The sequence below is a fragment of the Protopterus annectens genome, chromosome 4.part0, assembly GCF_019279795.1.
Source record: "Protopterus annectens isolate FY-2018-M chromosome 4.part0, PAN1.0, whole genome shotgun sequence".
Lineage (NCBI taxonomy): Eukaryota > Metazoa > Chordata > Ceratodontiformes > Protopteridae > Protopterus > Protopterus annectens.
In genome coordinates this window covers 774,451,278-774,468,429 of record NC_056733.1, presented here as the reverse complement: position 1 = coordinate 774,468,429, position 17,152 = coordinate 774,451,278, and the positions used below count along the sequence as shown (strand labels likewise).

The following is a 17,152-nucleotide window of genomic DNA, read 5'->3' as shown; positions in this document are numbered from 1 at the left end:
GATTCTTGACAATGTCAATTATAAGGTGTTTGTGTGTAAACTTCAGATGTGATTTTTGTAAGTTTGTAGCTGTTCTCCATTCACTTGGTACAAAACCTGTATGGAGGCTGATATTGGGAAATGTTATGGGTTGGAGTCTGTAGAGGGTAGCAGCAGTGGGAATTTAAATGCCATGGATATGGCTGACAACTGGGATTTTGAGGTTTGATTTCATTTTGTACGCCCTACTTTTTGTAGCTGGCTGTAATTTTATGGTCCGACAACTTATCTGGAACAGTGAAATTTCACAGATCCCCCCACCCCATGTAGTCCGCTATAACGGGCTGTTCGAGTCTATAAACTCCAGACACCCATATTATGCATAAATGTGTGTGCAAATAATTATGTTACACACACAATATGGACTCTGTAGTGAAGGATATTTTGTGAACTGCACCTTCCACACCCTCCCTTAACTCCAGTGTGTAGAAGCTGTGCTGAAGGTCTGTGCTGAAGGTGCTTGTTACTTTAATCCTAAAGTTGTTAGGACAGTCTTTTTAAATTTTTTTTTCCTTGAATCCACTGGTACCTTTCTTTGTGTTGCCCTCCACAGCGTATTGCTTTTATGTGTCCTGTTGTATTCCTTCTTGTAAAGGTCAGCCACTATGTAGAAAAACTGTTGTAGATGGCCTTATCAGTAGTATTGTAAATTGTTAACTCCACCCAGACTGCATTGAAAGTTTCATGCAGCCGTCCTGTAGCCTACAGGAGAGTAGACTGTGGTAGTAGACTATGAACAGCAGCTTAACCAGTGAACAGCCAATGAACGACACACGGGCATACTGGCTTTTTTTCACTTGTATTAGTAGTGCTGGCAGCAGTGAGCTTTAAGAATATCGCCATGCTTGTGCATAGATAGACATTATTCCTTTGGTCAAATCCATTCAGCAACTGGAAGGTCCCTTGTGTGTGGACTTGCAACTGTGAATAGGCAACCTGGCTATAACACAGGAGCTTCTGAACATTTGGCCTTTGCTGCTAAAGTGAACTGTGGTCTTGGTATAGTTGCCTTTTTCTCCAGGCTGGGATTTATAAGTAGTTTGAGGAATACAGTGTTTTTGTATTTACTGTATTTTGAAGTATGTATGTTGTACTGTTTCACATTCACTGTACTGTATATCCCTAGAGTGGGTTTACAATGGGTGCTTTTTTCCTGCATTAATTTTCCTAAGACCCATCTCCTTAAAATATTTTGTTTGTGTGAGAAGCCTATTACTGACACGCATCTTAAGCATTATATTCCTAAATGCCTAGCACAGTGTGACTTTTATTTACAGATTTGTCTTGAGCATAAAATGCTTCTGTTTTGTCTGGCCTCTCTGGTGGCATAGAGGGATAAAGCCCAGAGTACAGCCCAGGAGTCTTTGGTTCAATTAACGGCTTTAGGAAGGAATGGATGTTAGCATCTCAGGAGGGTGAGCAGTGAAGTTGGGGTCTCATGTCAATCCCTGATGGAGACTGAGGGCATCGTGTGCTGGGAGATGTAATCCTGGTGGTGCATTGGGTGGATATTGCTGAGTGGTGATACACAGCAGAATTCCTTATTGCATGCCTGACTGCCTGTGGATGTTACCACTTGTCACCAGGGAGGAGGAATGAAGGGCAGGACGGAATAGAATATCTTTGACAGAATGATGATGGGCGAGTCTCCCAGGACTCCTTTAAGCTCATTGACTGGCTCTGACTAATACTGGAGGAAATCTGGGGTCAAAGGAGAAGGTGGCAGACCAGGAGTGGACAGTAGGAGTGCTGAAGGAGTGATTCAGGTAGACAGAAATGTTTCAGCTGCTTGGTTTTACTCATGTTCTTAGTGTTTCACTGTTGCAGTCATTACATTTGGGTTATCTGCCTGCAGGTAGCCCTCTGCAGGCCTGATTATCAAAGTCTTTGGTCCTGCGTCGGATGCTGTCTCCTTCCATGATGTTAGGTAGTCAGGGGTATAAAGCATGCAGCCGACGCCATTACATCAGTCTTTCTTGCCGTGCGGTGCCCGAAGCAGAAGCAGTTTGCAAGTGCCGGTCGGCCGACTCCTGAAATTTTCGTTTTTGAGTTTCAGAACCGAAGTCTTCAAAAAAGCCAAGTACCCTGTCTGGATCCTTTTTCTTGCTCTAAACCGATGTCAGTAAAAGTTAACAATTGTATTACCTGTGGAAAGCAAATACCTCAAAAAGATTTTCATTCGTACTGCATTCCTTGCCTAGGCCCACACCACGACGTCCCTTTCTGTCAGTTTTGTGCCTTATTCAGTCCTGGAACTATTCGTTGTCTACCCATTTTTGCAGCAAACTATTTCAGTACTCCAGTTTAATTATCCAGAAATGGCTTCAGTAAGCCATCCGACTACCGACATTCTGAAAAAACGTAAAGAAAGACTGAGACAGACGGCATAGGTCCAAAGCTGCCGACGATGCTTCTGTTAAGCTGGTCGCCAATTCGCTGGTACTCGGTGAGGCACTTTTGCAGCCCCTGATACCCGCTACTTTAGATTTGCAGGCCTCTACTGAGACCCATTCGGAGTCCGGTATGCTGCAAGATGCTTCTTCGACTATGGAACCTGCGGATGTCTCTACCTTGGATGTGTCCGGGGCAGCTGTGCATGCACCGGCTTTTGAGGGTATTTTCTGGCCTACGGACTTGCATTTCAAACAGACGCCATCATCTTCTTTAAGGCCTAAAACTCTACCCACGCCTAGAAAACTTATGTCCAAACCGCATGGTCACGCCCATATCCCTAAAAAACAAATAAGAATGGCTGAAGATCTTATTACTCTAATTAGGGTAAGCCAGCCTTCTCCCTCTAAGAGACTTGGAACTGATTTTCCTTCTGTTTCTTCTAATCAGGATTCTGAAATTTCTGTTTTTTTCTGATGAGGATTTGCCTTTATCTACTTATGAGGATTCTGATGTAGAGGACTCCATACCCTCTGCTTCCCCTCCAGAAGATTTTTCCTTTGGTGAAACCTTGCACACTCGTAGGGAGCATTTCCACTGGGAAAGCCAGGATTACTTTGACTCAAAAAAGAGACTTGGGGAATTCTTACTACTACCTCAACACGGGCCTTTATCTATCCCTCCTGTTCTGGACATTGTAGATGATGCCTTCTTGGAATCTAGCCTGGCCCCAGACACTTTACCTCCATCTCTCAGGAAACCTGACCGGTATTACAGAGTACCTAACTATGACAAGTTCCTCTTTAAGAATTCTACTGCAGACCCAGAGACCTTTTCACAGGGACCCCAAAGGCATTATGGCTACTCCTGCCAAAACCCCCCCCCCCCCCCCCCCGATAGAGATTCCAGGGTGCTGGACAGATTGGGTAAGAAGGTATACACTTTTGCTACTTTGGCCATTAGGGCCTTAAACTGCCAGTTTCATATGTTAAAGTATCAGTAGCATATTATTGGACTACTTAAACAGAAAAAAATGTTGATTCCTGATTGTGCTGAAAATAAAGAATTACAGGATGTAATGCATTCTGCTGAACAAGTTGGTAAACCTACTTTGCAATGTGTTTTTTGACTCTTTAGAAGAATCTTGCAGGGCTGCTGTCACTGGGTCTGTTCTTAGAAGGCATGCTTGGCTTAAGGAGCAAAATTTGCCAGATCATGTTAAAGCTAAATTACTGGATGCTCTCTTAAACCAAGACTAACTGTTTGGCAACAAAGCAGGAGGAGTTCTTAAAAAGATTGAGGAAAAAGCTAAATCTATGCAAACTGTTAGATTTCCTGCAAGTACAGCCTCCTAGATTTAGTAGCATTGGCCTTCTAAGAATTGATCCTTTCATGTCTCTTCCAGGCCTTCTCAGTCCAAACCCAGGAACAGGAGACCACCTCGGCTACAGTCTCAAGGTACTCACAGGCTTAAGTAGTGGGGGGCTTCCACTTCCAAAGCTTGAAGTAGTGAGACCCCCCCCATGGGTAAACTGTCACAATGACTTAACCTTAAACCTTCTAAGCCCTGCTCAACTGTCTGCTCCCTTAGGGGGAAGGATCGCCGTGCATGCAAAAAACGGGGAACTCATTACCCAAGACAAATGGGTTTTAAATATAGTTTCCCAAGGATACAGATTCCACTTCCACTCCTTACCAACCCCAAACAGTTGGCCAGACCTACCCCCAAATCAGTGGGCAAAGGCTCAACAGTAGGTTCTCACTCAAAGTGTCAGGGCTATTCAACCTGTCCCAGCAGAGGAATGGGGATAAGGTTTTTTTTCAAGACTTTTCCTGGTACCTAGAAAAAGACAACTGGTGTCCTATCCTGGACATGTCTGTTCTAAACACCTTTTTGGTAATCCCAAACTTCCCCTGCTAGGCAAAAATGCTTGGTTGGCAACATTGGACTTAAAGAAGCTTACCTGCACGTCCCAATAAGGGAATCTTGCAGGAAATACCTATGCTTCAGAGCAGGCTACATGTACTATCAGTTCTCTGCACTGCCCTTTGGCTTCTCTGCTGCACCCAGGGTATTCACGAAGTGCCTAGCTCCAGTCATTGCATTCTGTAGGCAAAGAAATATTTAAATATACCCATACCTGGATGGTTGTCTAATTCAGGCAGAAAGCCAGGACATACTGTTAAATCATCTGGCATTTGTAAAGAAACTGCTAACCTCACTGGGGTACACCATAAACGAAAAGAAATCTCACCTAGTACCCTGCCAACAGATTGTATTCTTGGGAGCAAGCTTGAACACAACTTCTCAGATGGCCTACCTCACGGCAGAGAAACAAGTTTATTTGACAGCCTACTTCAAACTACTGGCCACAAAGACCCAGCTATCTGCAAGCCCTGGGGTTCATGGTCTCCTGCATCCTACTAATTCAATATGCAAGACTGCATATGAGGAAACTACAATGGTATCTAAAAAGCCTATGGTGTCAACATTCTCAGGACCTGGAATCAATGATTCCTATCATTCCTTATCTTACACAGAGTTCCTTTGGTGGGCAGAGGCCTACTACCACAGCAAGGGACTGCCATTCATTCTACCCCTGCCGCCCAAACCCTAACAGACGCATCAGACTATGCATGGGGGGCTCACTTGGCAGGGCAGCGCATTTAGGGCAATTGGAACCCAAGTCAAATGCACCTGCATATCAATCAAAAAGAAATGTTAGCTGTACAGAATTCTCTGACAGCCTTCAAGGACCACATTCTTCCAGGACAATTATTGTTAAAGACAGACACCACCACAGTTTTATGTGGTACATAAGCAGGGGGGATCCCACTCGTACCCTCTCCGCAGACTTGCCATGGCTCTGTGGAACACATGGCTCTGTGGAACACAGCCTTAAGCTACCACCTACAATCTCAATACCTGTCAGGCAAGCTAAATTAACTGGCAGATGACCTAAACAGAAATTTCATGGACCCACACGTGTGGAAACTGGAGCCAAAGATGTTCAACATTTTGAGACAAATGGGGGAGCCCAGAGATGGACCTGTTTGCCTCCACTCAGAACTACCAATTGGACAAATTCTGCACAAGGACTCTCCATAGACAAGCTTGGAAAGTGGATGCCCTGTCCTTCATCTGGGAAAACCTCTCAGTTTATGCATTTCCCCCGCTGCCTCTCCTCTCGAAAGTTCTGCTAAAGATCAAACGGGACTAACCAAGGAATATTCTCATTGCACCAGACTGGCCACGCCAACACTGGTGTACCCCCTCTTGCGCAGTATGTCACTGGAACAATGGCACCTGCCTCATACCCCTTCCCTGCTGTACCAGCAGGAGAGCCTGATTCTGCACCCCCAGCTTCAAACCCTGAACCTTGCAGCCTGGCTAATTACCTGAGCTCTCCAATACCATTCCTCAGTAAGCAAGTGCTGGGTGTCATTCTGGAGGCAAGGAGGCCTAGTACTAGAAAATCCTATGCCGAAAAGTGGAAAAGATACTGTTCCTGGAGCCAGACTCCGGGGATGGGCAGCAGTGCCCAGCTTTACCGCATATTCTTCAGTACTTAAGAGATGCTCCACAAGGGTCTTTACTTGTCAATTAAAATTAATGCCTCAGCCATTTCAGCACATTACAATATTGAGCCACTCTTTTTCTCTCACCCCCTGCCGAATCAATTTCTCAGAGGGGCCAAAAATTTAAGACCACTCAGGAGAGCTCCTACTCCCGACTGGGACCTTAACTTTGTATTGGGAAAGCTCATTCTACTTCCTTTTGAGCAAGCTGCATCTGCAGAGTTGAAATTCCTTTCTTGGAAAACATCCTTCCTTGTAGCCATTACTTCAGCAAGAAGAGTGTTTGAATTGCAGGCCCTCATGGCAGTGGAGTCCATCATCTTCCATGCAGACAGGGTGTCCCTCAGGACCAATCTTTCCTTTATGCCCAAGGTGGTATCCAGTGTGGCCCTTAATCAGTCCATTCATTTGCCAACCTTCTTTTCTTATCCACAGAACAAAGGAGAATGAATACTGCACTCTTTGGATGTGCACAGACAACTTGGATTTTATTTGGACATGACTAAGCCTCTTGGGAAATCTGAACAGCTGCTAGTTGCCTTTGCTGTAGGGGCAGAGGGGAAGGCCATTTCAAAGCAAACCATTTCTAAGTGGATAGGCCATTGCATTCATTTCTGCTATAAGCACCATGGAACCCCCCCCCAGGGGATAAGATTACATTCCACCAGGGCTGTATCTACTTCAGCAGTTTTTCTCAGAGGTGTTACTACCAGGAACATCCTAGAAGCTGCTACTTGGAGCTCTGTACATACCTTCACCAAGCATTACCACTTGCCTATTTTTTCTAAATAGGTTGGTACTAGGCTGTCAGCCCTAGGGCCTATACAAGCCTAGCCATAACAATTCCCTGGCTATTTCTTCCTACACTATTTACTCCCTTTAAATCCAGAGCTGGTTTTGCCACTGCAGTCTTGCAGGGCTTAATAGCTGGTCCTAATGCTCTCTTACTGCCTCCTCTCTCCCTTAGCTTTGGGAATCTACCCAAATGTAATGACTGCAACAGTGAAACACTAAGAACATAGTACAGTTGTGTACACTTACCATAAATGTAGATGTTCAAGTGTATTCACTGTTGCAGTCCTGGTTACTGTCCCTCCAGTCCCCTGACTTCTATTGGCTATACCTTTGTTCTTCACACAAAGTTCAAAAGTGAGGTTAGCGCTTTTGTTTACTATTTCAGCAAACTTCTTCAGACCCTGAAGAAGTTTGCTGAAATAGTAAATGAAAGCGCTAACCTCATTTTTGAACTTGGTGTGGTGTTTCTTTCTTTTTATCCAGTTTTTCAGTGTTTGTTTTTGGTTTGGTTTTATACCTTTGTTCTTGTTTACTGTATTTTAGCTTTTTGGTGTATTTGCTTTTTGTTAGAAGTGTAACCTTGTATACAATTGCTTCCCATTATGGGGACACCTGACATCTGGGGCAAGAAAATCTGATGTAATGGTATCGGCTGCATGCTTTATACCCCCTGATTACCTGACGTTATGAAAGAAGTGACAGCATCTGACGCAGGACCAAAGACTTCAGTAATCAGGCCGGCTGAGGGCTACCTGCAGGGAGATAACCCAAATGTAAGGACTGCAGCAGTGAATACACTCTAACATCTGCATTTATGATAAGTGCACACAGCTGTACTTTCCTTATCTCCAAACTAAAGAAACATTGTGAATGCCAGGATTGTGAAAGTTAAATCATAGGGATTCCTTTTCATGTACCTTAGGAATGGGTGATGACACAAATCTAACATACTAAGCAAAGGCAGCTTCACTTCTGTAGGTAGTGCACAAAGCACCTTCCATTGTGTGGGAAAGGGTCTGATCAGCTTCTGGTACACAGCCAAATTGCCTTCAAGGAATAAATTCCACATCATCTTACAGCCTTTCTATATATAACAAAGTTCATGCAAACTAGATTTATTATTAATTGTAGAACTTTGCAACCTAATGGTATGAATTTAGAAGTGAATCTTAATGTCTAACTTTAATTTTTTTTTTTGAGCATAGTTATTTATATAAAGTGGTATTGTTGTATGGAAACAGTTGTGCTGGGATCTTGCTTATAATGGGGGCAAGCTTTGTGGTGTTTTCACTGTGTTGTGAGTATTGTATGGTTGTTAATGGTAGTTTCAATTATTCAATTAGATTGTGTGCTAAAGGCTGCAAGATGTGGAATTTATTACTTGAAGGCAATTTGGCCAACGTACCAGAAGCACCAGACAAGTTTGGCAACTCGTTACGTCTCTTGCTCCTTATTTCATTCATTAGGTGAAGTGGTTCTGCACAGCTTCCCAATTCTAAAAGCAGAAGATTCTGAATAGGTAACTCATAGTTAAGCTGACAGCTTTAGTCACCAAGATGTTCAAAATAGCGCACACAAAATTTAGAATTGTGTAAAAAGCCTTTGTCGTACCTAGATGACAGGATTTTGATGTCTGAATTGGTGCAGCCAGATTTCATACTGTGTAGTGGATTCATCCAGGGAACTGAACATTGGAAAGGAGGGGCAGCTGTAAAATTAAGGCCCAGATTTACTTGTTTCAGGAGTGGATGCCTACTTCCCAGACACCTGAGCTTCTGTCACCTAAGATGTCAGACTTTCCTGAAATCTGTACACCAGAGCATTTTTGCTGTTAGATTTTTTTCAGGAATGTTTTAGGCATTAAACTGGTGCAGCCCTTCAATCTTCCACTTCAGAAGCTGTGTTTGGGGCAAAATTATGTATTGTGTGTTTTGGCTGTGCTAGTTTGTCTCCTTTAACTTGTTGGAATTGACTTTTTTTCTTCTCCCACCCCTGCTGCCACAATTTTCCCATTTTTTTTCTCTTGCAGGCTTTTCTCTTCAATTTTTGATTTTTTTTTCACTTCCTTTGTATGTCTGTCCATGTTTTTCTTCTGTGATTTTGTATATTGATAGCATAGTTTGATTAGAGTCATTATTTTTGGGAATAGTGTCTGTCTGCTTCATTTTCACCCTTCCCATTGGGGTTCCCGCTTGGATCATTTGTGTGGGACTGGGTGTTGAGATTGGTAGTCCCCCTACAAATTTTTGCAGGTCATTATGGTCTCTGTTTCTAATGCAAGTTGTTCTGTTTTATTGTCCTTTTTCTTTTGTTAAGGCTGTTGCTAAACCTGATAGCCGATTTAGGATCTTGAGTTTTTACTGTTCTCTTTTTGGATTAAATGTTTGAGCCTTTTAGTTTTATTTATTGAAGGTTTCACTGAAGATGGTTGCTCATAATCATGGAGACCTGGCTGTTCAATTTGTGTGTGACCGTTTTGTCCTGTTATGAAAATTTTAACTTGAGTTAAGAGGTTAAGGTATGTTGCGTTAAGTCGGAAATACCACTGCAGTGTTAAAACACTTGCCCAAGTCTTTGTGAGGTTGCTACTTGAATGTTTACATGTCCTGTAATTTTATTACAGGCATGTTATCCAATGTAGTGAAAGTGGGCATGTGCTTTAACCAGGGGTTCCCAAAGTGTGCACTGCGGTGCCCTGGGGAGCCGCGGCTTCCTCACAGGGGTGCAGTGAACTAGCAGAACTGGCATCATGTATACTAGAGCGTGTAAGAGATTGCCAGAAGAAAATACAAAGAAAACTCTTCAAGAATGTTATTTCAAAACCCCAACATAGATTATATATTAAAAAAAAAAAAAAAAAAAAAAAACGCTTTAAGACTCTCCCACTACTTTGGTAATTGGCTGCTGGACAACAAATGGGCATTGATGTGAATGGGGATTGGCTGTAACTAAGGAAGTAGTGGGTGGTACTGTCTTAGTCTGCGCACAAAGATGACAGCCGTGGATCTTTTTTGTTGTGATGGTCTGAAGTCAGTTAATGTTCTCCATATAAAGCTGCAGTACCAGCACCTTATTGTGTCTCTCCAGTCCGAATTTTGAAGTATAATAGCTGCCTCTAAGTGTGTAAAGCTTCCCGGGGCCCTGACCAAGGAGCTGCTGAAATCTGTGGACAATGTCTTGTTTGACTGTGATGGTGTACTATGGCATGGGGACTCTGCCATCGCTGGGCCGTCAGAGGTCGTTAAACTGTTAAGGAAGAAAAACAAGTGGGTATTTTTCCTGACAAATAACAGCACTAAGACTCAGGAGCTATACGCACAGAAGTTATGTAAAATGGGGTTTGAGACTGTGAAGGAGGAGGTGTTTGGCACAGCATACTGTACCACGTTGTACCTCAAGTAAGTTGTCTGCATTAATGGTGGAAAAGTTTACCTGATTAGTGGAAAAGCACCGAGTGAAGAACTGACAAAGGTTGGCATCTCATATGTTGGTCTTGGCCCTGACCCTGTCTTTGGTGCAATGAGTGATTGGACTTCTGTTCCTTTGGATCCAGATGTGAAGGCAGTTGTTGTCTTCGATGAACCTTTCAGTTACCTTAAGCTAACCAAAGCCCTGTGTTACCTGAAGAAGTGGTCCCCAACCACCGGGCCATGGAGCACTTGGAACCGGGTTGTCAGGTAAGTGAATGCCTATGAGTGTGTGTGTGTGTGTCTGTCTGCATATGTGAGTGAATGTGTGCATGAAAGCAAAAGAGTCTGTGTGAGAGAGATCGGGAGAGTGAGAGCGATGTGCGAGTGAATGCAGGAATGAATGAAGGCGTGTGTGTGTGATCGGAAGAGTAAGAGCGATGTGTGAATGAATGAATGCAGGAATGAATGAAGTGTGTGAGTGGTGAGTGAATGCGTGCATGAATGCAAAAGAGACTGTGTGTGTGTGTGTGTGTGTGTGTGTGTGTGTGTGTGTGTGTGTGTGTGTGTGTGTGTGTGTGTGTGTGTGTGTGTGTGTGTGTGTGTGTGTGTGTGTCACGGGGGGTGAGAGGTGATCCTTGGCAGCAGCAATGAGGTCTGTGTAAGTCTGGACCATACCACTGGACACACACCTCTCACCCTCTTGGATCAAGAAATCTGGACAAACCAAAAATAGTGGGGGGTACAAAGGCACAAAATAGGGACTCTTAAGTACTGCTCTCACAAACTTAGAAAGTTGATAGAAATGCAGGTTTTGCATTAGCATGAATTTTCTGAAGGGTAGGAAGTATGAAACTCAATGGTCTGTCGTTATTTTCTGACTTTAGCCTCAATGATCTGCAAGTGATTTGCCAGAAAACAATTTTATGAGAACAAGACCAAACATATGAGGCAAAAATCTATACAGTTGAGAGGTATGTTGGACAGAGCTAAATAGGGACAGATTTTAAATATTGCTCTTATAAACTTAGTTAATAAGGCTACCTTTAGGTTTGCTTACCTCTCAACCATAGTAGGTCAGTGTTAAGCAGAATGTACACTTTTTTGGCAATTGTCTTTTTATTGTACTTTTGAGCTTTTCTCCCCAGGTCTCCTAGTCCATTCGAGCAGCCTCGTTAAATAAATAAATGAAGTATGCATTTTATGCGCACCACAGGGGGGCGTCTTGGGAAAACATGGATTCAGCAAGGGAGCCAAGAATCAAAAAAGTTTGGGAATCACTGGCTTAGACTATAGTGCGGCGCCTGTTGCAGACTATCCACCATAGTTGTAAGCACAGGGTACATTGCTGCAAAGCAAGTGATGATTACTGTGCCAGTGGGCTTTTATGGTGAACATGGCCAGTTGTCTTCCCATAATTAACAGTAGATTTTCAAATGGTAGTATTGTTTATGTAAGACAGTCTGCTTACTCTCATTCCTTTTATCTGTGACATGTCTGATAGCAAGTTAAAAATGTTGGTACGCATTATACAAGGTAAGAAATGTGGTTGCGATAATGTATTTGCTGCTTTCAAACAATTTGTCATTTACATTAGTAAGACTGAAATGAACAGCAGTATAGTGTTACCTAGCTGTACTTCAGGAAAAATAAGTAAGCTGTTCCTCTATTTGTGGGGAGGAATATGGTGACTTGCATCCTATTATCGCAACCAAGTTGGGAGCAACTCCGTCTTCAGGTATTCGCATCAGATCTGGAGTTGTCCTTTCTGCTGTTGTAAAGTAATCTGAATGGTAGGTTAACATCAGTTTTACACACAGTTTTCCAATTCAGGAGGATTTCCACGTTGTGCTTGTGAAAGTGATCAGAAACTGTGGAGCAGCCGGATAAGTAATTTCAACGGCCATTACAGGAAATGTTAGGAAAGTAGAGCAGGAATTTTAACAGGAGTAAGTACGACAAAAGGAGCTTGACTTTCAAGATCCTCTGTAAACATATAGAGGATCACAGTTCCTTTGCTTTTCTGGTCAGTTTAGTAGTGGTTGTAGGCTGTCTTTGTTTTAAAAAATGCAATGGATGAAAAATGTTGTACTCCTGTAGTCAGTTTGACTAAGTCCTTCTTCCATTTCTTTTTCTTGGTCCTGTTTCATAAGCAAAGCCATACAGTGGTAATTAGGAGTTTGCACACCTCTTTTTACTTTGATACAGACCTTTCACAAAAACATGATTTAGACAAGGTTAGAAATGTGGTTGCAGTAATACGCAAGTACCTAATTTTTTTATGGGTGTGGTGTGTTTGTTAACTTAATGTTTTAAGTAATTGATACTAGGTTTAATTCAGAGTAATTTGTGATTGATGCTCTTTCCAATTGTAGATGTGTTTTCTTTTCTCCAAGATGCTCCTGTATGAGCTTGCATAGAGTGTGTGTTTGTATGAGAGTGTGCGTTCAGGGTGGATTTTCACTGTTTGACACAAATCAGATGCATTAATCACTCAAGAATTGAACTGTCATGAATCCGAAAGTCTTGCTGTTAGTTCGAGAAGGGTCATTTTGTTATGATGCATTTGGTGTTGAGTACTCCGTAAGCACTGTTACTTAATGGGGAGGGGTGTAATATTGCTGTCTTACTTCAGAATTTTCAGGGATTCTTTTCCTTAACCCTATAACCTTCAAGAGCATTTGTGGGCGTTTTAAGTTCTAATTGCCACTCGTGTGCACCAAGAATAGAACAGATTTGGGTGTGTAGATACTTTGCTTAGTTGTTCAGCTGGATCTTTTCCAACAGTTGGCTGACCCCATGGGTGTGAGGCTATACAACCTTATGATGCTTTTAAAGGATATTTGTGCTGTCTATAAAGCCATCATAATAAGTTTATAGCCTGACATCCCTGGGGGGTCAGTCAGTTGCTGAGAAAGATACAGATCAACTGTAGTTTCCCACAGCAGTGATCTGCTGTAATAAAGTCTGCCAGGGTATGTTTTTTTTTCTGAACTGTATTTTGTCATCAGATTGCACAGTTACTCTCTCGGCCTTGCTGGTTACTGTTCTCTTGGGTATATCTTGTTGAGCAGTTTTCCAGTAATGGGTGCTTCCACATCAGCACTATTACTGGACTGCTATGCTTGAAACCTGAAAGCCTAAATTATATTGGCTTTAAGATATCCATGTAGGATGTTGTACGACTAGAGGAATGCACTTCAGCATGAGGTGGTCAGTGAATTCAGGTAGTTGTGCCTATAGTCCTTATTGCAGAAGTGTTAACTACATGGCCATCTGCTGTTTTTGTTTTTAAATTTGCTTTTTCCTTTCTTCCTGCATTCTTGTCCTAAACCAGATGGTAAGTATTTTTGTCCATTTGTACATTGTTTTATTTTTAAGTAAAGTTTTGTCTCTCATAAAAGGAATTATCAAATAGTTGAATTTTGTTTTCATAGTGTAGCAGTAAGTTGAGTGTACCAAAGATTTTGTTTGGTATTCTTTGGAAAGTTTTCAGAAAATTCCTAAACAGCAAGGCTTTTCTGATTTTGTGATAACTGAGGGAGCATACCAGGCACTTCATGTCTGTTTTTCCTAAATCTTTAGTCTCCCAGGTTGCTACAGAAACTTGAAGATATGTCATATTTGCAGCATTTGAGCTGTGGTATAATTTACATATTACTTTTGTAATTTGCCTTAGTCTTTGAATTTCACATACAAGCACAAAACTTGTGGTACTTTTATGAGAGGCCAGGTCCAGCATGATTTCATGTCTGTGATGGTTTGTTTTCTTAAGCGTGTTTTATGAAATGTTGTTAGTATTGACTTGGCATCTGATTTGTCCAAAAACTACTTCTCATTTTCATCATGTTGTGAATTGTCGCCTTGAAAGCTAGCCTTCCCTATATTAGTGGGTGAGGTTGTCCACTTTCAAAGAGACCCATGAGTGATCAGTACTATGTTTAGCTCCATGTTACATTAGCATGCTCAGTTCAAAATGTCAACTTTCATACTGGTTGAAAATTGTCAGGTGAATGATTCAAACATGAATGCTTTTCTGTCATTAAACTGTAACTGTGCAATTCACTGTCCTTTGAGTCGATGTTCTAATGGTGTTAAATTGAAAGTTTCTTGCTTGTGCTTATTATCCACCGTTTCAGTGCAAGTAGTTGTCATGTTGCAAGCAGCTGTACACATTGACTTTTTAGGGATATTTTGATTTTTTTTTTTTTGTTTATTTTTTTGTTTATCTTCACTGGTGCATGGATTGTGTATTTGTGTGTATGTGATAAACATTCATATTCTTTAGAAATGTAGGTGACTATAACCATTGAAGGAGGTATGCCTTCTGTCTCCAAGGCCAGTAGCTGTAAGAGCATACTAATTTAAACATTCAGTTTAAATATTTAGTTCCAGAAAGAAAAATAAGGGAGTGTTTGGTTTTAAGTTTAATCTTTGTACTCTGCCAGGTGTGATAACAAACCTGCTTAAACTAGCATCTTTGGGAAGCATTCAACATGTTTTGTGGCCTAGTTAACACCCTGGAATTTACAGTTGTACCATGTGTTTTCCCCCAACACAACTGGCTGTAGTGTTTGAGAGATTTTTGGTCACGCTTGATTTTTCAAATTATGTGGAATGGGATACGAAGGAGTTAGCACCAGTGGATTTTTATCTCTAGCTTTGATTCTTTCCCTACTTACTGCTTTGTTTTTACACATTTTAATAAATTGGGGTATTTGTGATCACAAACAATATTTTGACAGGTTCTTGAAGTAAATTAATGTTGCTGATACTTTGAACAAAATTCAGAACCTCAGTAGTAACAGTGAATGTACCAGAGTGGTTAATATTGATGCCTCTCTACTGCACTAAATTCACACATTCATAGGTGTATACTAGGCAGGCCTAGCCATGCGTCCCAAATCTCCACGTTTTGGTACCAGTGATAAGAGTAAGCAGGAGCCTGGGAGATTAACAGTTTACAGGCTGACTGTGTCCATTAGGAACTTCTCTGGGTTGATTCCTCGTTGGGCTGCCTTATATGAGGCAAATACATGTCCTCCCTTTATCAAGTAAATGTGTGCGTGTTGATGTGCTCCATTTTCAGAACACATCAGAAAATGCACCAATAACCGAATTGGTGGTCAAAATGCCTGTATGAGTAAGTCTGTGCATGTGTACTAATTGTGTGTTGGACTTTTATATCTCCATTCAGGATTGGTTCTTTGCCTTGAACTGTTGCTTACCAGGTTGAAGTCTGGTTCCCCTATGACACTAAAGATGGTGGGAAGCAAGAAATGAATGACCTCTACAGCTTGCTTTAGGGCAATATTAGGCTGTCATAAATGTGAGCATGCAGTAGTACAAGGGAAGGTCGGTAGAATGGCTTAATTTGGTGTGACAGTTGTATAAATTTGTCCAACTTAGCTTCAATATTCATATATTTTTTGTTGCTCTTGATAAACTCTTCAAAGATTTATATCCTAGTATTTTGTTTAACTAGAGTAGATTCTCTGCATTAAAATTTGTTTACCTTTTTATGTTTCTGAAGAGTCACTTCAGCAACGAAAGCTAATCTAATATGTGTTAGTACATTATAACCTTGCAAGATTGTGGATAGTGGAGGTCTGGTGTCCCCCCTCCTTTTTTTCCTGCTTGTCCTTAATCTGACATTAAATGCTTCCAGGTTTGTTTTTTTGGCTAGTGCAAATGAGCCTTCCTGTAATTTTAATGCTTAAAAGTAATGAAGAGAAGAGAGCCTCATTTGTGTAGCGGTTGAATGCCATTCATCTGATTGTTGTCCAAGAACAAACCATAGTGGTATTTCTAGGTGGTGGTTTCCAGTAATCCTGATTTCAGAAGTGTTATCCTGCAGCTGATTAAAACTTGGGTGACTTATTTTTAGTGTTCTGTCACCATTTGTGTATACTTCATGGCACTTTGTAACTTAAGTGCCACAATGTATTTTCCACCCCATCTAACAAATTATATGACCAGTTTCTGAATAAAACATGTCCTAAACATATTTTTAGGAACAACTCTACATAATTTTAGCATTTTCCTTGCTAATGTGACCTTTAGGATAGTACATGTCCATAGACTTCAATACATTGGGAACCACACATGTGCCATGGTGCAGCCGGTAGTCTTTGGATGGACTTATGCACACCATACATTAACATCACAGAGTAAAGTTCAGTGAACTTTTTTGGTGGTGTCACACAGAAAATTTGCCTATTTTATGAAGCTTCTAATTTTATACTGCTCCTTGAAACAGACACCAGTAGAAAAAAAATGCAAGACCGCACTGGAGGCACCTCATGCTGTGGTGCATAAAGTAAACAAAATATGATGGCACATTTGTTGAGGGCATGGCCAGTGTCAGCCTTCCTGGCAACCTGTTATGCCTGTTATGTAATGGACAATGCTTGAATGCCTTGGTGTTTTAAAAAATGCTGCTGTTAATTTTCTAAATCATGAAAAAGAAACTGAACGTATTGTACAATTTTTGAGAGCAAAGATTGGCAGTTGATAAGAAAACCTATTTTTCTGTCACTCTGCAGATTTTTTTCCCCCCAGGTTTTCAGGATGTTGAGTCCTTGGTGTGCAGTATGAAGTCTGTTGTGCTAATACTTAGGAAATGTTCATTTAATGTGGCTATGTATAGTGGTGGTAGTCTCCTCATTTTTTTCCCCATTCAGTAACCGCTGAGGTGATCGTAGTTTTTAGGGGTATGGGGGATCCTGTACCTGTCCACCATAACATTTTGAATGGATGTGTGCTTTGGCTGTGCTAAGTGGATTTTTTTTTTTATTTTGTGTGTTGCATTTCAGCAATGTTTTGCATGCATTTCCAAACACAGCAGTAATGAGGTTATCCTTGATATTGTGAACTTTGACCCTTGTGCTTTTCTGTAAACAGTGGGTTTAAAAAAAGCCACGAGTTCTATCGGTTAGTAG

General features: G+C 41.5%; 1 protein-coding gene and 1 pseudogene across 5 annotated transcripts in view; both read left to right on the top strand.

Annotated features, from left to right (window-relative positions):
- The window catches only part of LOC122799579 (clathrin heavy chain 1-like), a 1,937,764-nt gene that overhangs the window by 185,901 nt on the left and 1,734,711 nt on the right, over nucleotides 1–17,152 (top strand). For 3 of the 5 annotated variants that reach the window (XM_044068727.1, XM_044068725.1, XM_044068728.1), the window contains exon 3: nucleotides 9,229–9,231. The exons of the other annotated variants lie outside the window; for them this stretch is intronic. In XM_044068727.1, the coding sequence (XP_043924662.1) occupies nucleotides 9,229–9,231 (3 nt within the window). The remainder of the gene's footprint in view (nucleotides 1–9,228; nucleotides 9,232–17,152) is intronic. 5 annotated transcript variants of the gene reach the window in all.
- LOC122799580 lies at nucleotides 9,904–10,650 on the top strand (annotated as a pseudogene).